Source organism: Bos javanicus, chromosome 1 (genome assembly GCF_032452875.1).
Source record: "Bos javanicus breed banteng chromosome 1, ARS-OSU_banteng_1.0, whole genome shotgun sequence".
In the NCBI taxonomy this organism is placed as follows: domain Eukaryota; kingdom Metazoa; phylum Chordata; class Mammalia; order Artiodactyla; family Bovidae; genus Bos; species Bos javanicus.
In genome coordinates this window covers 130,315,516-130,339,832 of record NC_083868.1, presented here as the reverse complement: position 1 = coordinate 130,339,832, position 24,317 = coordinate 130,315,516, and the positions used below count along the sequence as shown (strand labels likewise).

At 36.9% G+C, this 24,317-nt stretch overlaps 1 protein-coding gene and 1 pseudogene across 3 annotated transcripts in view; one reads left to right on the top strand and one right to left on the bottom strand.

The window, feature by feature from the left end:
* Positions 1-24,317, bottom strand: part of PIK3CB (phosphatidylinositol-4,5-bisphosphate 3-kinase catalytic subunit beta) — a 179,840-nt gene that overhangs the window by 14,428 nt on the left and 141,095 nt on the right. For all 3 annotated transcript variants that reach the window (XM_061420465.1, XM_061420458.1, XM_061420451.1), the window contains exons 15-19: positions 24,060-24,203; positions 21,800-21,899; positions 11,562-11,740; positions 10,630-10,739; positions 9,805-9,883 (exon numbers count right to left, since the gene is read on the bottom strand). In XM_061420465.1, coding sequence (XP_061276449.1) covers positions 9,805-9,883; positions 10,630-10,739; positions 11,562-11,740; positions 21,800-21,899; positions 24,060-24,203 — 612 coding nt within the window. The remainder of the gene's footprint in view (positions 1-9,804; positions 9,884-10,629; positions 10,740-11,561; positions 11,741-21,799; positions 21,900-24,059; positions 24,204-24,317) is intronic.
* LOC133249745 (activating signal cointegrator 1 complex subunit 1-like) lies at positions 17,520-20,460 on the top strand (annotated as a pseudogene).

Genomic DNA, 24,317 nt, shown 5'->3' with positions numbered 1-24,317 from the left:
TTCTCAGACTCTCTGACTCAAGGCGCAATTTGTTATCTTTCCATTAAAGCAAGAATTGTAAAATGAGATAAATTCTAAAGCAGCAGGGATGGCAGCCCCATCACCCTACTCTGAATGGGTATGTAGAAAGTTTTCTCTGGCCTTGACTGACACACGGACCCAAGTCTTGGTGGTACTTTAGCCCATTGCCTCAAAAGGAGGCAAGTATAATTCTTTTACCTAAGGCTTGCATTGCTTCCATCTTCTTCCTTCATCCTTCTAACCACTGATACCAGTGTCATTAGAACTGCCGTGTAGCTCTCTCAAAGGGAAGTAAACCCCCATTAGTACAACTCAGATATAAAGTCACAATGAAGACAACTCTCCAAAATTCAGTACCTATTTGACACCCAGTGGTCAGAGTGTTCTAATACTGACGGCTTTCAAAAGTTCTAATTTGGCAGGAAAGCTATCAAGAGTATTTTGAGACATCAGAGAAAAACATGTACTTTAATTCATGCTTTTGTAGCACTTTTCAGGAGCTAAAATATTCTGATCAAAATAGTAATGTGTAGAAGGTATCTGAAGATCTGACATTGAACTTAAATGCCTGTAACTTCACTAGAGGCTCAGTGGTAAAGAATCTGCCTGCCAATGCAGGAAACACGGGTTCTATCCATGTTCTGGGAAGATCCCATATACCATGGAGCAACTAAGCCCGTGGGCCACAGCTATCGGGCCCTTGCTCTAGAGAGCCTGGGAGCCGAAACTACCGAGCCCATGTGCTGTAACTACTGAAGTCCGTGCACCCTAGAGACCATGCTCCACAACAAGAGAAGGCACTGGAATGAGAAGTCCATTCTACCACAACCAGAGAGTAGCCACCTTTCATCGCAACTAAAGAAAAGCCAGAAAAAAAAGAAAAGAAAAGCCAGCACAGCATAAAGACCCAACAGAGCCAAAATTAATTAATAAATAAAAGTATTAAAAAAATTAGTGTGTGCTACATGAACCAATTTAACCTCAACAGCTGGCCAAAAGAAAAACAAACATAACACCAACACTGGGGCATGTATATTTATAGAAACAGTCAAAAAAAAATGTTTGCTGAAAAAAACAGCTATTGGTTTGAAAATGAACTCAAAAGAATTAAAATCCTGCATATTTTTTAAAACATGGGATCAGAGTACAAAAAGTCAGCAAAGAACTCAACTGAACAGACAAGTTCCTCTTCTTGTTAGACACACAGTTTCCCCTGAGACTGACACCAAGTTTATTTCTAGCACTTCCACCTGTGGCTGCCTCCCTTTGCCTGAGGTCACAATGAACTTCATTTGATGCTAACTGTGCTTTACAGCTAAACAGAATGGCCAAAAAACAAAAAACTAGGAGAAAAGAATTTAGTTGGGGCTTTCAATTAGTCTGATTAAACTCAGGATAGTCTTTAGCTCAGCCTTTTGCAATTAAAAAGGCTCATTACATGGCTAGAATCTTCTCTACTTTAGTATAGTAGCCCACTGTGGAGCTTTATGTGCTGACCATGGAAACAAGTGACAAGTTACCAGCCAAAGCTTGAAGAGTTTTCCCCATTTTTTATGGACAAATAAAATAAAATCATTTTCATTGGGGTTTACTTTATAAGAATAATTAATAAACTTTTACTGAACTGAACCAGATAGTAAATATTTTAGGTGCTGTAGGTAATTAAATCATTTTGTACCTACAGCACAAAAGTGGTCATAAAAAAAAAAAGAAGGGAAAAAAAAAAGGTAGGTCAGACCCCTCTGAGTTTGTGTTCCTCAGGAACAATTTCTTACAGTCAACCATTCCCCTCTTATCTACATATTATTTCTTATGACTAAGTTATTGACCAAAAGTTTGCTACCTATTCAAAACTACCTGTTCTATTTTTACACATATGTATTAGATATTTCTGCTAATTGAAAAGCAAACATCTTTTAATATGACAGTACTCAAAGGTCCTTTTTAGATGTACTATAATCTTACTTCTGTATTCCAATCACACCTACAAGTCATATTTATGGATCAAAACCTATGGCAAATTGTTCACTCTACCTCAACAGTACTGGAAAAGTTTCCAATGGAAAAATTCAAAGACCAGAGAACTCTTAAAAAAAAAAACAAACAAAACAATGGACAATTACATACTTGGGCCACCAGAATACTTTTATAAACAAAGAGTTACTAGGTAAGTCTTACCATAATTTTTCCTAACTGCCAAATAACAAAACAACTGAAATCAAATTTAGAGTCTGACAGACCTCAATTTGGATCTAGCTCCACCACTCACTATTTCTGTAATTTTTGACAAACTGTTTATAATCCCTTAAACTTTAATTTTCTCATCTGCTGAAAAGGAATTTTCTCATTTTCTTGTAAATTACATGACATTATACATGTGAAGAACCTAATACAATACCTTGTTCAATCAATAAATATCAACTGTTTTAAGTTTTTAATAAATTAAAGTTAAAAAGAAATAAAGAAATACTCCTAATCTTGCAGGGATAAAGCACAAGTGTAACTGTTGCTAGCTACCTTGCAGACAAAGTTGCTACACATACTAAAACACATAAAAAATAATAAAGGAAAAAAGCTTTTAAAAGTTACAATTAGTAAGAAAGAAAAGGAGATGTCTATATTCCAGATACATAGATTATTCATAGTAGTGGCTCAGGAAGTTACTGACTTGGCTGACATTTTAATCTGCATGAGCAAAGAGACATGGTATCCAGCCCACGAGAACCAGGATCTGGACTTGAAATCCTACACAAAGCTGGGGCTACAAAAGGGCTATCAAGTGTATGAAGAGAACTAGAAAACGTCTGCTCGTTAATAACAGGATATACCATGAGAGTTTGCCTTAGATCTAACCTGGGCCTGGGGTGGGCAATAAAAAAGGAGAGATTCGTGAAAGTGCAAAAAACTGAAGACTTCCCATATGCTTATGAGCCTCAAATATAATCTGAAATATGAGAGCCTGAAGGCAAAGAGTTAACATAAAAACTGGTTGCTCATGCATAAAGATCTTGGGCAAACGCACAAACTAAACCAAAACTCATTTTGGGAGGAACTTTCACACCCTAGGGGGCAAAGGACCATCACAGAAAACACAATATTCACCAATAATGAATTCAAACTAAATATTAGTAACTACACAAGGAAATGAATAATATTAAGCATATAATTGAAAAGGTGATACCCTAAGAGAGAACAGTATGAAAGAGATGCTAAGATAATAAAGATATGAAAAGGAATACCAAGTATAAAAAGAGAAAAGTACAGTATTAATGGGAGAAGAGGTATACAAAAATCAAATCAAATACAAGAGCTAAATAAACAATTACCAAAACAAACACACTACGTTGATACACAAGAGATTAGACGATACTGAAGAGATAATTAATGAACTGGGAGACAGAATGAAAGAAACTACCAAAAGATTAAAAGGAGAGAAATAGCAAAGATATTAAGAAGACATGTAGGACAAAACAGGAAAGACCAAAATACATCTACTAAAGTTTCAAAAGAAAATGAAGAAAACTGCAACGACAAAAAATACGGATTCATTCTGCAGAAAATAAAAGATGTGATTTTCTTAAAAAGATAAAAAGAAAACGTGCAAGTAAAAATAAATCAAAAGAAATCCAAACACAGACAAATTATAGTAAAACTGTAGAAACAAAAGGCAAATAAAACTTTTTTGCTGCAATGGGAATTAAAAAAGACAGCTTATTTAGATTGACAGAAGACTTTAGAAAATGACAACAGAGGTCAGGATACTATGGAATAAAATCTTCAAGATTTCTCAGGAAAGCAGCTGTCAATCTGTATTTCCAAATTCTATAACCAGGTAATATAAGCAAAACCAGGAAGTTAAGGACCTTTGAAAATCCCCCCTTCTAGAACAACAAGAACACTGGCAAAAAAACTGTCAAGAATCAACTATTTCAGTAATACGGAAATATAAAAATGGTTTGCACTGATCTGGGGAGTATTTTTTGGCTCAATCTCAGTTGTGTTTTACTGTTACTTATTCTAATCCCATCTACTTTCCAGTTCTTCAGTAGACATGGCAACAAATGTCCCATAATCACTGTGATTACAGAAATCTGGTAGCCTCTAAAGGGGACAAAAAAGGGGTTGGAGCACCTTCAAAGCCTCATTTCTACATAACTGTCATTCTTTGAACTCTTGCAATTTTTAAGAAGATCCCACTAACAATTCTGTGTTTCTTTGACCTGACTGAAACCTTGCCTACTGTGAACTGCCTTTTAGCTAAGGGTGTTTCTCAAAAATAACCAGGAATAAGGTGTTTAACACTGAGGCTGTCTTAAGGGTAAATAAGAGTTGGGTCAAACAATAAAGAAAAACTTTAACAAAAAACTTAAAGGAAAACCTGTGGAATGAGATGTTCATAAAGGATATGAAAGACTGCAACACATTCAAAGGAATCTAGAAGCTGCATGGTTGTATACATTTCTGGGGTTGTGCAAAGGGATAGAAAAGAGTTGAGAAGGCCCTAGCACTCACTTCTTACTAACTTTGAGGCTTACACAAATTAGGGGTCACAACTCTAAATTACCTGGCTGACTCCTCAAGATATGTCCTAACATGCACAAAGAAACCTCAGTAAAGATTGGAAGACTTAAGAATTCCAGGCATTTAAGGAATGTGTGGTTAATCATTAGCTGACCAATAAACTAACCAAGCAGAGAAATCAGTGACCATGCATGACAAAGAACACAAACTTTACAAAATTAGTTGAGAAGTCATGAAATAAACAACAAACAGCAATAACAAAAAAAATCCTCAACAAGGGAGAGAACCTGATTTTCAAGGTTCACAAGATTAAAACCCTATATTAAGCATGTTCAAAGAAATAAAAGGAGCCATGTCTAAAGAACAAAAGAGAAGTATAAGAATGACAAATCAGATTTTGTTAGTGGTCCAGTGGTTAAGAATCCACCTGCCAATGCAAAGGACATGGGTTCAATCCCTGGTCTGGGAAGATTCTACATGCTGCAGGCCAACTAAGCCCATGTACCTTGGCTTTAGATACCTACTGAAGGCTGTGTACCCTGGAGCCCATTCTCCACAGCGAGAAACCACCACAACGAGAAGCCCATGCATCACAACTGGAGAGTGGCTCACACTCGCCACAACTGGAGAAAGCCCACATGAAGCAACTGAGACTTAGCATAGCCAAAAATAAATTTTAAAAGTTAGGGGGAAAATATGATGAATCACCAGAGACTATATTTAAATAGAAATTATTTAAATGAACCAAATACCATGACATTTTTCAAAGAACAAGAATAATCCTAAATCTTATCACATACCAAGATTTCAGAATGCGCTACAATAATCAAAACAACATGTAACCAGCACAAAAATCAATGTCCAAAACAGAACAGAGTCCAAAAGTAAACTCATTCAATGGATCAATGAGTCTACGACAAGGGAAGCAAAGCTATACAATTGAGAAAGGACAGTCCCGTCAATAAGTGTCACTGGGAAAACTGGACGGCTACATATAAAGAATGTAAACAGTATCTTCTAACATCATATACAAAAAAAACTCAAAATGGATTAAAGATCTAAATGTAAGACCTGAAACCACAGAACTCCTACAAGGCAATAGAGGCAGACAATTCCCAAATTCAAAACTTACTACAAATTAATCAAGACTATGCATAGAAATAAAATATATAGGTCAATGAAACAGAATTTAGACTCTAGGAAAATTCCCTCACATTTATAGTCAATTCATGTTTGACACAAGTACCAAGATAATTCAATGAAGAAAGAACAATCTTTTCAACAATGGTGCTGTGACAACTGGATACCAACACACTAAAAAAACGAAACTGTGGACTCCTACCACGTACCATACAAAAATATTAACTAAAAGTGCATTAATGACCTCCTAGATAAGGGCTAAACTAAAATTTTCAGAAGAAAGCTTAGGTGTAAATCTTCATGATAGTGGATTAGATAATGGTTTCTCAGACCTTACACCAAAAACACAAGAAGCTAGAGGAAAAAACAGATAAACTGAACTTCATCAAAGGAAATATTTTGTGCATCTAAGGACACTATCATGAAAGTGAACAAACCCACAGAATGGGAGAAAATATTTGCCAATAATGTATTCACTAGGAGTCTAGTATCCAAAATATGTAAGGAACTCATAACTCAAAAGACAAATATAATAACCCAATTCAAAAATGAGCAAAAAACTTGAATAGGTATTTCTCCAAATAAGATATACAAATGACTATCAAGCACATGAAAATCTGGCTGACATTATTACTCATTAAGAAAATGCAAATTAAAATCACAATGACAAGATTAACAAAATTGCAAGCTAGAAACTGAAAAATACCAATTATAATAGGAGGTTTTAACATAACTCTGAAGTGACAAGTAAAACTTTAATGAGAAGAAAGATCTGGGAATAATCAACAAATTTGATATAACAGACCAGTTTATGACCTTACAGTTATTAACTACAGCATCTGAAATATTTTAAATCAATGAACATCACAATCAATGTGACAGAAAAACTGGGCATATGGTAATGCATAAAAAATCTTAATAAACATGACATTGATCTTACACAGACCACAAAATCTGACAGTAGTCAGATACAATAAAATTAAGACATCACAGAGACACCACCAAAAAAAAGTTCAATGTAATTTGGGAGTCAAAATAATCTAAACTAGCTCAGGACTTGAAGAAATAATAATGGAAATAATAAAACATTTAGAAGTAAATTCTATATAGTGTGATGTATTATAAAAAAGGACAAACAAGTACCTTTTAAAACTTAAGGGAAAAAAATTTATGGGAAGCAGTTAATGTAGCTAGAAGAAATATATGTATGGTTTTAAAAAATGGAAATTAATGTCCCTATAGCTCAAATGGTAAAGAATCGCTGGTGATGCAGGAGACCAGGGTTCGATCCTTTGGTTGGGAAGATCCTCTGGAGAAGGGAATGGCAATCCACTCCAGTATTCTTGCCTGGAGAATTCCATGGACAGAGAAGCCTGGCGTGCTGAAGTCCATGAGGTCACAAAGAGTCAGACATGACTGAGCGACTAACACACATACACATACAATGTTCTGTTTCAAAAAATCAGAAACAGAATTAACACAAGTAAAAGGAAGGAAACTATAAAGATGAAATCAATGATAAAAACAGAAAAATTAGAAGCCCATTCTTTTAAAATACTAAGATGCAAACCTCTAAGACTAATCTAGAGAAGACTAATATGGAAAACATACTGCATACAAAATAATTTTACAAATGTAAAAGGAGAAAAAAATTAAACATAGCAGAAGTTGTAAAATTACAAGAAGACATTATAAATAGTATGGTAATAAATTAAAAAACAATGAAGAAATAGACAATTTTTAGCCTCAAAAGGGACTCAAGAAGAGTAATCAAAAAAAAACCTAAATCCCAAAAGAGTCAATACTAGGACTAAACTTTCACAGAGATAGAAAAGAAGTCAATTTTAAAATTCGGAAAATAAAAGACAGCATCTTTAAGATAATTGTACAGTGAAGGATTTTTAAAAAATAATACAAAAAGCATAAACCTCAAAGAAACCTAGGTAATTCACAGCAGAAAGAAGACACACTAATTATAAACACTGAAAAATTATTCAACCAAAGAAATGCCAATTAAAACTCTATGAGATACCATGTTATATCCACTAGATTTGCAAAAAACTAACAAGTCTGATTGGCAAGGAGATATTTCTGGGGAGAAACATAACACTGGTATAAACATTCTGGAAGCCACTTGGGCAACAGTGGTAAGGTTGAAAGTATACATGCTTTATGACCCAGCAATTCCACTTCTGGCTATATAAACTAAAGAACTCTTCCAAATGTAAGTAAAGAGAAGTGTACAAACAAACACAAATAGCTACTAATAGGGGAATGGATAAACTTGTGCATTTACTCAAAACATTAATACAGAAGTGAAAATAACAAATTAGAACTTCACATATTCATCTTGATAAATCTCGAAACATGTAATAAAAGTAAACTTCAAAAAATTACATGTGATACGACAGTTATTTATTGGAAGTTCAAAACATTCAATGGATATATAATATATAGTTTAAGCACAAACATACACATATTACAGTTTAGAATGATGGTAAATCCTGAGTTGTGAGAAAGGAGAAGATCGTACGATTGCATTAATTTTATCTGCATATTTAATTCCTCTTTGAAAACATGTTAACATCTGTCATTAAACTATTAAATATCTACACAAATCTGGGTTTAAGAGCACAAAAATATTGTAAATTATCATCTATATTTCATGTTTAAAATATTTCACAGTTTAAAAAAACAAAGAATTAAGTAAAAGATGAAGTTATTAATAACTAGCATGGAGAAATGTTTTTAACTGTATGGCCCTATATCATGAAATATGTTTAATGTTTTTCTCTCCTTAAAAGGAGTAAACTGTAGAAAACTAGAGAACCAGGTATACCAAGGGCAGAGGGGATTGTATCATCTTTAATCCTACCACCCATAAGTAATGTCTATTATACCATTTTAGTTTCTGTAAACATTTTAAAATGTGTGTCATTTTTCAGCAAGTTTTTTAAATGGTTGAAAGCATTCTATCAAAATATTTTTTGCATCTCACTGGTTTGCATCTCCAAACTGATAGCAATTCTCTATAAACAATACTTTTAAATACCTGAGATGTTTCATCATATGTGAAAGCTCATAATTTTTTAACCATTATACTATTGAGCAAACGTTGAAAAGCATGGCCCAATTTTTCTTTTTTACTGTAAATAAAGCAAGAATGAGCACCTTTGTGCATATATCTCTTCACATTTTTAATTTTAAATTAAATTATGGAAATACTGGATATAGAGTATAAATAAATGATACAGAGGTTTGTATTAATTTATAATGGTATACGACAATATCTGTGTTTCTGTTACTGCAACAGTGCTCCAGACTGTATTTCATTTAACAAAATTTTTGGTAAGAAATCAATGGTATCTAATTGTTCTTTTAATTTGAACTTCTACCTTAGAACAAATGGTATTTGCATAATTATTAGCTTATTTATTTTATAACTTGAATGGCCTTTTCACATCTTCTCCCTATATATTTCTATGAACTCTTAATATTTAGAATTTTTATCCCCTTGTCCTGTTCATTATGAATATAACACCTGGGGTGAGGCTCGACTTTGGTTTGTTGACACTTGAACCTTATATTTTTATATAATTAAATATATCAACAGTGTTTCCAATTATTGCTCTTTATCTTAAAAGATTTATAATAATTAAACTTTAAAAATCCATTATGTTTCCTTTTTCTTTGTTACCATACACCTGTTCTTCTCACTGTCTACCCCTAACAATGGTGGCAAGCAAAAAACCCTGGAAGTCCACCTAAAGACTTCCCTTTCAGGAAGGTTAAAAGAATCATGGTTACTAGGCTGAAAAAGAAGAGGCGCAGGCCCTTCTCTGGCTTATCACTCTCACGACCACCAGTGCATCTTTCCTGAGACCAGCTCCAAAACCGCAGATTGGGATGTGACTCTTGCTGTCACAAGTGTAGTTTTACACTTGATGAGGTCTCAGTAAGATAATGTATTGAGAGATTGTTGTAAACTATAAAGTATTATATGGATATGATTATGAACAACAACCAATAATAATATCAGGAAGAAATCAACAAGAAGTTTTTAAAACTCTATTGTGGAAGGAATACAACATGAGATAAAAAGAAATTCACCAGAAATCTTACCGAAGGTCCAGACCAGCTTCTTTCCAGAGTAAATCCATCAAGCGCAGCATTTGGAGTGTCAACATATCCTGCCGTAAATCTAAGCGGGAAAAGCCCGTATGTAAGTGCTCTATACTTTATGCTTAATAACATTAATTTAAGATTAACTAATTCAGCCAGAATTAACTGGCTGGAAAATAAACACTGAAAAATAACTCCTCTGTTAATTTTTTTCCCGGAATTTTAAATTTCTTTTAAAAATAGTTGTAAGCACATACACTTAGGTTCGCTTAATTCCATTTAACAGACCCAACACAGAGATGATATAATCTTCATGTACAGAAGAACCTGAAGCTCTATGAATTTTACATGATTTGCCTGCAATCACATAAGTAATGAATGGTAGCAATCATGACTACCTTCTGGTTGGTGTGATTACTTCAGAGGCATTTCTTTTATAAAATATGGGTAAAATGTTTTAATTAAAATATAAAACTATGGCAGCAATATAAAAATTGCTGTCATTGAAACAATGTTATGAACATATTGAAAATACTCTTATACTTTATAAGCTTTTAACCAAAGGAATACACAGCATTGTATTTTGTAGGGAAAAGGGAAGGCTTATTAGAACAATGCATGTTAAGTACGCTATACAAATCACTTTCCAAAAGGAGAAAAAAAGAGGGTTTATGATGGGTCAAATTCAACTTAATGACCATTAACAGCTACCTACTGGCTGCCATCTGTTTGTTCTACATTTTCACATCACCTTTCAGAGAAAGCAAAGAGACAATAAATGAAAAATACTAAGGAATTTGGCACTGTGAAGAACTCAATACATACCATCACCATTTTTAAAAATCACTCCAACTGAATCCTCACCAAACACCTTGTTGTTGTACACAAGCCACAAAGGCTTCATTTTGGAATCCATGTATTTACACTTCTCAACACTGAAAGGAAGAAAGGGAAAAATTAGCCCACTTCAGTCAAAACATATGGCAAGACTGTAATGTTGCTATGATATACTAGGCCTGGGAAAATCCCTCACCTGTTCCATTCAGGTCTACAGAAGTCAAAACTATAACATTTCTTCTTGGCAGAAAAGCAACTGTGACACTAGCCTTGGTCAGCATGCAGTGATGACAGATGAACTGAATTGAAAATCCAGATTTGCCCTTCTCACCCTTCTCACCGCTATATTTAAAACTCCTCCTTTTCTTTCCTTATTCTTCTTTAACTTTTGTTATCATACATGGACAATAACAATCAGAATATAACACTGGATTGTGAGTTCATTCGTGATTTCCTAAAGAGGGATCAACTCTGAATCCTGATATACTGAACATAATAATTACTTTCCCATTGTTACTTTTACAGGAAAAGTAAAAATAAGAAATCATTTTCTAAGTTTATTCAAAAATTTCATTTTGAAGGAAAGTTTAATTAGTAAATAATCTATGATGGCTGCAAACATTTTGCTTACATAAGACTTTCAACTCTACGTAAGAAACCAGTAATACAGAAAACAAATTTAATTGCATATAATTGAAAGGAAATTAACTTCCACTTACCCCACTGGTAAATTTAGCTAGAAGGCAAACATCCTATTAACATAAGAATAACTTTTGAGAACTTTAATATTTTCCTTCTTTAATTTTATTCCAATTACCAACAGCTGTCTTCACTGCTCCCCTAAAGCAGTCACTCGGAAATCCCTCCTACAATGTTATTTAAAGGGAAGTTCACCAAGCAGAGTACAGAAGGTCACTTACTAGAGTTCTGAGAGGATAACACATGGGTTGAGAGGTGATTGCAGGTCAGAGAGGGCTTCACGGTAAGCATTCTGTTTTAAACAAGTGTGCATTGCTTCTTTCCCTTTGGCTCTATTTAGCTTCATTGCATTCAGTTTGATTAAACTATTTAAAGTTTTTAGTTTATTGAGTGCTTCAACCTGAAAAATAAGTTTCCACAGCACCAAAATTCATTTCTGTTAAAAATAATATCACGAGGTACTATTAATCAATAACCATTCCCTATTAACTCTCCTTGCTACAACATACAGGCAGGGTAATCAGCTAAAGTAAAAATAGTACTCGCTTTATGACAAATATATTACATACAAGGAAATAAATTTATTGTGAACACTTGTCACTTAAAGCATCATTTTTCAAATGTTCACAAATCCTTTTCTTAAATAAAATCTTATAAATTAGAGAAAAGTAAAAAGACCTAGATTGCAGGTGAGACAGTAAGTATGAAACTTTACTCAGAACTCTGTAAACTAACTGAGTTCAAATAGAATTTGAAACACAACGAATCTGAACCACACTCTAACTGGGCAACTCTATAGTATGAAAGGAAAATCTGTATTTACAAGTAACCCTGGGATTGACATTACTATCTTTGTTTAACATTTTGTTTAACACTCTTGTTTAACATCTTCTCAGTATATTCTCTTTCCACTAAGGGTATAACATAAATAACTGTTCAATAAAATAAATATGAATACAGACAACAATAGCTGTTGTTCAAGTCTAAATTACTGGTTTTTATAATGAGGTAAACTCTAGCTATCAAAACTTGAAAGTGAAAGTTGCTCAGATGTGTCCAACTCTTTTTGCAACGTGATGGACTATACAGTCCTGGAATTCTCCAGGCCAGAATACTGGAGTGGGTAGCCTTTCCCTTCTCCAGGAGATCTTCACAACCCAGGGATCGAACCCAGGTCTCCCGCATTGCAGGTTGATTCTTTACCGGCTGAGCCATAAGGGAAGCCCAACAATACTGGAGTGGGTAGCCTATCCTTTCTCCAGCAGATCTTCCTGACCCAGGAATTGAACTGGGTCAAATCTCTTACATTGCAGGTGAATTCTTTGCTAGCTGAGGTACCAGAGAAGCCTCTATCAAAACTTAAGCAAATAAAAAAAAACTTACGCAAGTAGTACAAGGGGAATCAACAAGGGCCAACTGAATCAAAATCATGTGTTTAAAAGTCAATCTTATTTTTACCAACTTAAGAACTGTCCAGGTCATATTAGTCAAATTCTTTAAGACCTAGCCTTGGCCAGCCATAAAACATAGAAAGGAATATTTCATTCTATTATTATGTCATTAAAACTGGAAACAACTGACAAATATTAAATACATACATCAACATGTAAACTGCATATAACAAGCATATAGAATATGTATACAACAAACATGAACACTATGGTTTGCATTTCCATGAACAGATTTATTTTACACCATGTTTTCATTTCTGAATTTTGCTTCTATACAAAGAAACCACTAAGACTCTACAGGGAAGTGAATTCAGCATGTTGTTTCTACAGACAGGCTGAGGGCTTGCTCACAGGAAACTGGAAAGGTTCTATGTAGTTGGAAGATAAAATCAAGATTGCTGAAGCTTGCCAAGTTAGCCATCTGTCAAAACCACAGACAGCCCATTTCTCAACAATTTCAGGAGCTGTACAAACACTTCTGAGAAGGGAACTAGCTGAAAAGTGGACTATGCAAATAAGAACTTTTTGTAGTATTTCAAATTTTAATTTCTTCCACATTTGTACAGTTGCAAATGTTCAGGGCCTATAGATAATTATGTTGATACACATTTCCTGGAACAGTGTTCTGAATAGCCACATGGCCATTAACCAAATACTTTTAAGTGTTTCAACACCTTGTCACACTGTAAGTTTATAGTGATAACAAGAATTGCCATGTAAAGGGTACAATCTTCCCCTGACTGTTCATTAGTAAGAAAGAGTAAGAATAATGTGATCCGACATATGCCATATTTTTGGTGTTGTAAAAATCAAACTGGGGTTCTCAGAGAAACAAGAAAATGCCCAGTGTAGTTTGATCATATGAATGAGTCCAAAGAAGTAGGGACTTTATCAAGGTGCGGGGGAATGGTGGTGTCTTAATTGACTTTGTGAAAAGCTGAATTTTATTATTCATGCAATGAAAATTACTGCAGGGATTTTGAAAAGGGAATTATTGTTGTTTAGTCGCTAAGTCGTGTTCAACTCTTTAGTAACCCCATGGAGTATAGCGTGCCGGACTCCTCTGTCCATGGGATATCCCAGGCAACAATACGGGAATGGGTTGCCATTTCCTTCTCCAGGGGATCTTCTGCACCCAGGGATTGAACCCATATCTCTTGTACTGATACATGGATTCTATACCTCTGAGCCAGCAGGGAAACCCTGAACAGAAGGTTAGGAGTTGGGAAACAAATGGCGTTCAAGTGAGAGATTTTAGAAAAGGTAAAAAGGGAGAGGAGTCTTTGCCACAAGGAAAATACAATGTAGTATCAAAAAACATAGTCTGGGAGAGCATATTTAATACTACATAAAATGTCAGTTACGTGAGGTGAATACACTACTTTCAGTTTACATTACCTAGATGAAACTTGGACTGCAAGGAGATCCAACCTGTCCATCCTTTAGGATGGACAGGTCTTGAGTGTTCATTGGACAGTCTTGAGTGTTCATTGGAAGGACTGATGTTGAAGCTGAAACTCCAATACTTTGGCCACCTGATGCGAAGAGCTGGCTCATTTGAAAAGACCCTGATGCTGGGAAAGATTGAGGGCAGAAGGAGAAGGGGACGACAGAGGATGAAATGGTTGGATGGCATCACCAACTCAATGGACATGAGTTTGAGTAAACTCTGGGAGCTGGTGATGTACAGGGAGGCATGCTGTACTGGAATGCTGCGGTTCATGGGGTCGCAAAGAGTAGGACACAACTGAGTGACTGAACTGAACTGAGATGAAACTACCCTGCTAATATTTACAGCTTACATACTGTAATAATTACAATCACATACTGCTTATGGTCTAAATTTATACAACAGCATTAAGTAGTAAACCTTCAGGACTCATTTTTCTAACATGGACTCATATACATAGAAAAACTGAAAAGTTGATAAATCCCCCGATACTTTCATCAACATCAAATGACGCCTGTGAACTCTACAGTATCAACCAAGCTGAAACTGACTTTACCCAAAGAGACTGTGGCCTTTTGCCACAGTAACTACACACTGGGAGAAAGGAAATAATCAGGCTTTTCAGGGATTTTTGGACACTGTCTCTAAAATGGCACTAATGCAAAGTGACTCAAAACGTCACTGACGTTCACCAAACCAAGGCGGGGCTTATGGAGGTCAAGTTAACAAAAGAGTTTTAGCATAGATCTTTCTTGCAAAGGGCACAGTTAGTTCCAAATACATCTTGTGGTTATTTCTGTAGTTCCAGAATGTATAACTGAAACAGATAATACTCAGAAGCTGGCAGAATTCCCATGTTGGTTCCCTGATCTCTGGAGTGAGGGCTACTATGGTCGGAAAGGCTGGGTGGAAGTTATTACAACTGTTTCTACCTAGTGTTAGTCGCTCAGTCATGCCCGACTCTTTGCGAGCCCATGGACTGCAGCCCACCAGGCTCCTCTGTCCATGAGATTTTCCAGGCAAGGATACTCGAATGGCTTGCTATTTCCTTCTCCAGGGGATCGTCCCTACCCAGGGAATGAACCTGGGTCTCCTACACTGCAGGCAGATTCTTTACCGACTGAGCTACAAGGGAAACCCATTTCTACCTAAGAAAACAGTAAATACATTCCTGGAATAACTGTATAGGTTAGTGTTATCATCAAGGACTTGAAAGATGCAAGGTGGTGATTCCCATCACATCCTCATTCATCCTTCCTACTTGGCCAATGCAAAAGATAGATGACTCTTAGAGAATTACAGGGGATTGTTACCGCCTTAACCAGGTGGTATATACCAGAGGCAGTTTCACTGCATAAATAAAGTAACTTATCTCCTGGTATCTGGTATGCAACTACTGATTAGACAAATGCTTTATTTTCCACACGTGTCAATAAGGACCACCATAAGCAATCTGCTTAAGTTAGCAATGCCAACAATACACTTCCATTGTCCTAACTCAGGAGTATATTAACTCTCCAGCTCTATGTCATAGTTCATTTGAAGGAATCCTGATCGACTTTCCCTTCAATAAGATATCATGCTGGTCCATTACAGTGATAACATTATGCTGACTGAACCCAGTGAGTAACATGCAGCAACTTCTCTGGACTTAAATTTGTATTTCAGAAAGTGGGAAATAAATTCAGCAAAAAATTTGAGGCCTTCAAACTCAGTGAAATTTCTAGAGCTCAAAGAGTGTAGAGCATGTCAAGATGTCCCTTCTAAGGTAAAAAATAATCTGGTGCTCAGGACCCTCTTTACAAGCAAAATAAGGCACAACCTAGTGAACCTCTTTGGATTTTGGAGACAACATATTCCTCTTGTACCTTGGCCTATGCATTGAGTGATCCAGCACCTGAAAAGGTGCAGGTTTTGAATGAAGTCCAGAACAAGAGAAGGCTCTGCAGCAAGCCCAAACTGCCACACACGTTGTGGCCACATGATCCAACAGACCTAATGGAGCTTGAACGGCCTTTGGCAGGCTCATAGAGCTGAACCATAGCACAAGTCCTTAGGATTTGGCAGAGAAACAAAACCTACCATCCCCTGCTGACAGCTACTCTCTTTTTGAGAAATAGCTCTTCGAGTTTGCTTCTAGGTTTGAGAGGAGAGTGAATGTAATCATGCAACCTGAGCTGCCTGTCAAGAACCAGGTTTTATCTAACCCAGCACACATAAAAATGGGCGAGCACAGTGGCACTTCATGATCCAGTGAAAGTGGTTATATATAAGACTGTGGTCATGTATGGATGTGAGAGTTGGACTGTGAAGAAGTCTGAGCGCCGAAGAATTGATGCTTTTGAACTGTGGTGTTGGAGAAGACTCTTGAGAGTCCCTTGGACTGCAAGGAGATCAGCCCTGGGATTTCTTTGGAAGGAATGATGCTAAAGCTGAAACTCCAGTACTTTGGTCACCTCATGCGAAGAGTTGACTCATCGGAAAAGACTGATGCTGGGAGGAATTAGGGGCAGGAGGAGAAGGGGACGGCAGAGGATGAGATGGCTGGATGGCATCACTGAGTCGATGGATGTGAGTCTGAGTGAACTCCAGGAGTTGGTGATGGACAGGGAGGCCTGGCGTGCTGCGATTCATGGGGTGGCAAAGAGTCGGACACGACTGAGCGACTGATCTGATCTGAGCCCAATCTGGCCCTGAAGGCTCAAGTTACATGAAGGAGTAGCCGACATATCCATGATTTCCCACTCCTGTTACACTATCTTCCTTCTCCTAGCCTACAACATGGCCTCATGGGAAGTTCTTTATGATGAATAGATACAGAGAGAGAAGACTTAATCATGGTTTACAGATGACTGGATTACAATACGTAGGCAGGATACAACTGTGGTACGACAGCCACTTTCAGGAATATATCTAAAGGACAGCAGTGAAGGGAAATACTCCCAGTGTGCAGAACTTTGAAAAGTGTACCTGGCTGTTCATTTTATTTTGAAGGTGAAATGGCCATGTGTGCAATTCATGAGCTGTGACCAAATTTCCAAATTTGCTGGCATATTGAGTGCAGCACTTTCACAGCATCATCTTTTATCATTTGAAATAGCTCAGCTGGAATTCCATCACATGCATTAGCTTTGTTCATAGTGATGCTTCCTACCTATTCTATCGAATATAAAATACTTGATGGCAGCAACATAGCTAATGTGGCTTCAGATCACCAATACCTAACACAAACCCTGGCATATAGCAGGTTCTGAATAAGTATATATTAAGTCATTTTTTAAAAAACTTCTGCCTCTTACACGCCCTCTGCGGCAGGCTCCAGTTCCTCCTCCTCCTTTCTCCACTTCACTAGTCCCTTCAGGCCTGTATAAAGATCCACATAATCATGGAAGTTCTGCGTCCACAGCTTATAAAAATTGGTGGACAGGTTTATAGGAAGAATCCCATCCAAGAACAGACTTATCAACATGAAAAAGAAGATGATGACTATTACCAAGGCCTCGTGGAGTGTGCAGAAGAGCCCTGTGAAACCTACGAGGTGGTGCAGACCCCACAAGGTTTCCGATGTACCGTGAAGGCCCCCAGCCTACTCTACAAGCATATTGTTGGAAAGAGAGGGGACACTAGAAAGAAACTAGAAGTGGAGACCAAAACTTCTATTAGCATTCCTAAGCCTGGACAAGAAGGAGAAATTGTAATCACTGGTCAGCATCGAAGTGGTGTAATTTCAGCCTGAACTCGGATTGATGTTCTTCTGCTCACTTTTAGAAGAAAGCAGCCCTTCACTCTCTTCCTTGCCTTTTTCCTCAATCAAGCTGAAGTTCAGGAACGATTTCTGAAATTCCAGGAGGAAGTACTGGAGAAGTGCTCCATGGATCATGGGGTTGATAGCAGCATTTTCCAGAATCCTAAAAAGCTTCACCTAACTATTGGGATGTTGGTGCTTTTGAGTGAGCAAGAGATCCAGCAGACATGTGAGATGCTACAGCAGTGTAAAGAGGAATTCATTAATGACATTTCAGGGGGCAAACCCCTGGAAGTAGAGATGTCAGGGATAGAATACATGAATGATGATCCTGGCATGGTGGATGTTCTTTATGCCAAAGTCCATATGAAAGATGGCTCCAACAGGCTGCAGGAATTGGTTGATCGAGTGCTGGAACGTTTTCAGGCATCTGGACTAACAGTGAAAGAGTGGAATAGTGTGAACTCCATGCTACAGTCATGAATACTCTGTTCAGGAAAGACCCCAATGCTATTTGAAAACTTCTACTTTGGTACCCTAAAGCTCAATTCAATTCACATCTCTCAGAGGTTCACAGTGGACAGCTTTGGAAACTATGCCTCCTGTGGACAGACTGACTTCTCCTGAGGTGGATCTTGGGAAGCACTGAAGTTAAAATCCTCACAAGGTGCTGAGGGAGAAGTCTCATCACTTTAAGCGCCAAGGAGGGATGTGGGAAACTGGGGATAACTTCCCTGGGCGGCTCCCCGAGGATGCCACAGTGCCTCGTGGTTGTCCACAGTCACCGCAGTCAGCCGGGATGGTTTTGGGCGTGGGGAGAACATGTGCCTGTAACATATGCCTCTTCATCTTTCTCATAATCTACCTCTCTTTCCAAAGCTCTTCTCTGGAAATGTACCTCTGAAGCCTATTGGAGCTCAGACTCATAGTATTTCTTACATACCTACTGATTTTGCCCCAGCCTTTAAACTTTTTTGTATTAATATTAATACTTTAAGAGAATTACAGATGTGTGATCTTATTAATCTCTCCACCTAGATAAAATATCAACAAATTCTAGAAGGTTTGTATTTTTCCCTTCTTCTTACACTCTAATTTTTAATCAGTACCCAGAATTTCTTTTTCATTGTGGTAAAAAAACACAGAACATAAACTTTAGTCTTAAACCACTTAAAAGTGTACAGTTCAGTGATGTTAATTATATTCATCTTGTGAAATATCTCCAGAACCTTTTCGTCTTGCAAATCTGAAACTCTGGACTCATTAAAAAACTCTTCTTTTCCCCCTGCCCCCCAGCAACCACCATTTTACTTTCTACTCCTATGCATTTGACTACCTTGTATAAGTGGAATCATACACTGTTCATCTTTTTGTGACTGGCTTATTCTCCTTAACATAATGCCCTCAGGGTTTATCAATGTGTAGCATGTTACAGGACTTCCTTCCGTGGTAAGAATGAGTAATATTCCACTGGATGATACAGTCATCCCTCGGTTTCTTTGGTTCCAGGACCTCCCTCTGTATCTGTGGATTCTCAAGTCCCTTATATAAAATGGTATAGTATTTGCATATAACTTATACATACCATCCTGGATACTTTAAATCATTTCTAAATTACTTATAATGACCAAATACAATGCCATGTAAATAGTTGCCAGCACACAGTAAGTTCAAGTTTTCCTTTCTGTAACTTTCTGAATATTTTTGGTCCACAGTTGACTGACTCCACAGATGTGGGATCCATGGATGTGTTGAGGGCTGATTGTACCGCATTTTGTTTATCCAGTCTTTCATCGATGGACACTTAGGTTCCTTCCACCTTTTGGCTGTTGTGAATAATGCCCTATGAACGTCGGTGTACCAATATCTGAGACCCTGCTTTCAGTTCCTTTACTACTTAGAACTTTAACTTAAGCAAAATAACTGGTAAAGGTTTCAACCTCTTACTTTGATCTGTCCTTTTTCTTCTGAAGTTGGTCCCTTTTGTGCTCTCTCAGTTCCTGTCTCTTCACCCTACCCCAGCCCTTGCCTTCCCATACCACTGACGGAGCTGCAGTATTTGGCTCTTTTCTGTTTACTTCCCAGGGCAGCAGCAATTGAAATGGTGATATCAGCAGGACTGTGCAGTTTCCCAGGAGAATGTCAGCAACAGAAGGCACTCCTTTGCTGTAGACCGGCAGAGGGTGGGGGCTCTTCTGCTCAGCCCCACCCGTCAGCCCTGCCACTTTCTCTGCTAGGGAGCCCCAGCCTCACTGTCACCTCTCATCCCTGCCCCCCTACAGCTTTGCTCCCTCCGTGGCCTCTGTCTTTCCTTCACCACTTAGTCTCATCCTGATTATTATTTTCTGTTTGAGAAGTCTGATTCTGAACCCCATGTGTTAATAAGGCCACTAACTGGTTAAGACTGTATGTAACACTCAGATTTGTTACCCTTGTAACAGCACAAATCATTTGTGAATAAATGGATTTCTAAAGTGAAAAAAAAAAAAAACTTCTAGTGGTAGGCTAGATAACATTCAATTCATGAAAAATTATTGCTAAAGAACAAGAGCATGTCATTGCTATCTGTCAATGAACAATTTCAGCATGAAGAAGCTAATACAGGGCTGCTTCCCTTGATGGCAGAAATGCTCTCATTTCATCCTTTAGGGCACCAAGAAGCCACCAACAATCAAGCCTGGGCCATGGTTATGCATCTCATTTGGACGAAAGCTCTTGAAAAACCATTGCTATTTGCAATTACTTAGCTGTATGAGTCAAGACTATCTCCAAAACAAAAATACACAAATAACTGGATACTGAGACAACTGTCAACAATAACCCTTGATGGAATTCTGTATTCAGTAAAACAGCATCTGTTTATTGGCTTATGTTTTACTTTAGCTTCAAAGATACATTTATACTGAAAAAATGAAATTGTTGTCTATTTTATTTTGATTTAAAAAAGAGGACTATTGCTAAAAAGTGTGAAAACTCCCAGTATAATAATAAAAAAAAAGAGATTTAGTTTTATAGTTGGACAGAACTAAGTCTGAAACTTATTCTTTTACTTAATAACTGTGAACTTTTAGGCAACTTATTTAATCTCTTAAAACCTTGTTTTTCACCTTGTCAAATCCAGGCAGTATCAGTGACTACTGTGGCACATTATTAGGAGAGTAAAATAGCATACTTAAAACACTTATTTTGGTTCCTGGCATATAGTAAGCATTTAATATCTGATCTATTAAAAATGACTAATACCTCATTATCTGCAATGATTAGAAAATGAAGACCTAGGAAGAAAATGACAGAATATGAGAGATATTTCATGCCTGAAATATCACAGTTTCAGGCATGTATACACAGTTTGAAAAAGCAGCTTGAGTATATTGAATTCTAGAAGTTATAACACCTACGAACTAAGGTGTCAAAATATGTCAATCTAAAACAAATGACAGAGCATATGAATCATATACACTATTCTTATTGGAAAGAGTATCTCAGTGGTATGAAAAAACAGAGTCTAAAGATTTCACAACAGTTACCATCAAACCCATTGTTAAGCATGTCTAAATAGGTATTTGCTACTAAAAGTTAAGTCATGGTACTAATACTATGAGGAATCCTAATTTTTCAAATAGCATTCTATAACATTCTGCTAAATTTTCCAAAACTTAATTTCTAAGCTTACATTGTTTATTAAAAAATGTATTAATTGAATTTAGATATGGAAATCTCTTATGAAACAATGTGATGGGAGAAATAGCATATGACACAATTTATCATATATCATGTGGCAAAGTGAACATGAAGATTAAAGCAAGCTGATACCTGCTTAGAAAGCGCCTTCATGTGACCTACGCTTCCCCGGCAGTACGCTTCAAGGATAACACCAAATTGTACTGAAACAGCAGGAATGTGTACTTCAGATCTGCAAAAAGGTAACAGTAAAGATTTATCAAATACTTCAGGTCCCCAAATGAAAATACTTTTTAATGAAATTAACTGATGATGCTTATCAAAGAAAGGAAGATCATATCACATATACAGTCACTGGTTGGATGCTAAACTTTTAATTCTTTAAACACTGTAGTTTGAAAAGAAATGTGATATTAACATTAGTTAATGGTTTATTCCATGAAATCTGAAGTTTTTACATCTTGTTTTTTGGAGTGAAATGATAATATTACCAATTTATAGACAATTAAGATGATGGTGATTGCAGCCATGAAATTAAAAGACACTTAGTCCTTGGAAGGAAAGCTATGACCCGCCTACATAGCATATTAAAAAGCAGAGACATAACTTTGCCAAAAAAGGTCCACCTAGTCAAGGCTATGGTTTTTCCAGTAGTCATGTATGGATGTGAGAGTTGGACGGTGAAGAAAGCTGAGCGCTGAAGAATTGATGCTTTCGAAGTGTGGTGTTGGAGAAGACTCTTAAGAGTCCCATGGACTGCAAGGAGTCCCATGGACTGCAAGGAGATCCAACCAGTCCATTCTAAAGGAGATCAGTCCTGGGATTTCTTTGGAAGGAATGATGCTGAAGCTGAAACTCAGTACTTTGGCCACCTCATGCGAAGAGTTGACTCATTGGAAAAGACTCTGATGCTGGGAGGGATTGGGGGCAGAAGGAAAAGGGGACGACAGAGGATGAGATGGCTGGATGGCATCACCGACTCGATGGACGTGAGTCCGAGTGAACTCTGGGAGTTGGTGATGGACAGGGAGGCCTGGCGTGCTGCGATACATGGGGTTGCAAAGAGTCGGACACAACTGAGCGACTGAACTGAACTGAACTGAAGATGAAATAGATCTGACTCATATCACACAATTAACAAATCTCTCAATTGACTTCTATTTGATATTTTTTCTCATTTAAAGAATGGTAAACACATTTGAAAGGAAGGAATAGCTTACTCTGTTATTCATTTGAGGATTTAAAAATAAGAAGATTGAACTAGATGAGAAAGAAGGTAAGTTAAAACGTTAATAATAAAGAAATCAAGATTCATAACTATAACCCCTAAAATTACATCAAAATACTATACAGCTTATTTTCTTTAAGAAGCTAAGCCAAAGAGGAGAAAAGTTATCTTTCTGTTACTGATTAGCTTCAAAAACACGAAGTCCAGGTGGAAAAAAATCACAAATGTCTGAGTAGAGTCAGAAACAAAGAACTGACAATTTTCCTAGGAAACAAAAGATCTTTAGCTCTCTTTCTCAATTTTACTCCCATATAAACTGGTTTACTAACACTGATATATTTCTGAAAATGACCTTGTCAATAAAGAAGCTAAAAATAAAGTTGCTGATATAGGAAAACCTAAAATCTTTTGTGTGTGTGTGTGTGTGTGTGTGTGTGTGTGTGTATACATACATAATTTTATTTATTTTTTGGCTGCCTTGGGTCTATGTTGCTGGATGGGCTTTTCTCCAGTTGTGGTGCATTGGTTTCTCATTGTGGTGGCTTCCTTTGTTTCAGACCTCGAGTTCTAGGGCACACGCACTTCAGTAGCTGCTACTCCCAGGCTCTACAGCACAGGCTCAATAACTATAGTGTACAGGTTTAGCTGCTCCACGGTGTGTCGGATCTTCTTCTATCAGGGACTGAACCTGTGTCTCTTTCGTTGGCAGGTGGATTCTTTACCTCTGAGCCACCAGGGAATTCCTAAAATCTTTACTTACGCAATAGTAGCAATGATGATACAACTATCCACAACCTTTTGTAGGAATAAGTAAGTCTATTTCTTAATCCAAATATGTCAACACAGTAAGTATACTTTACTGGAAAACAGCAATACTTATAACCATCAGTAGTAGTAATAAAAATTACTATGATGAAAAGTTATTAATTACAGTTAAAAATCAAGGAGGCATAGAGGGACACTTATTTATCTGAGTTACATTGCCAAATCATGAAAATTGAGAATCTGGGTATTGAGAAATAGGAGAAGACACCAGGAAAGCATAAATGTTATGGATGACTCAGAAACAAAGCAGCTGGACTGTTCTGCTAAACATCCTATATTATGTTGATTAATACTCACAAAAGCATATAGTGGACTCAATTTGAAATATAAAAGACTTACCTGAGGTGCCAAAATAAAAACTGCCCTATCCTCCGATTAGCAAGTGCTCTTTCTAGTAGGAATCTAGACAAGGCACAATCAAGAAAAGGCTCATATTTTAAAACTTGCACCAACTGTAAAAGATATTGAGAGAGTTCTTCATCACTGAAAGAAACAAAACACAGAGTAAGTCACTCAACAATCAGAGCTGGAAAAAGACCCCTCTTAGTTATAAAACTTCAAATACTAACTTTGAAACAGTGGTTCTTTTGGGTCAAG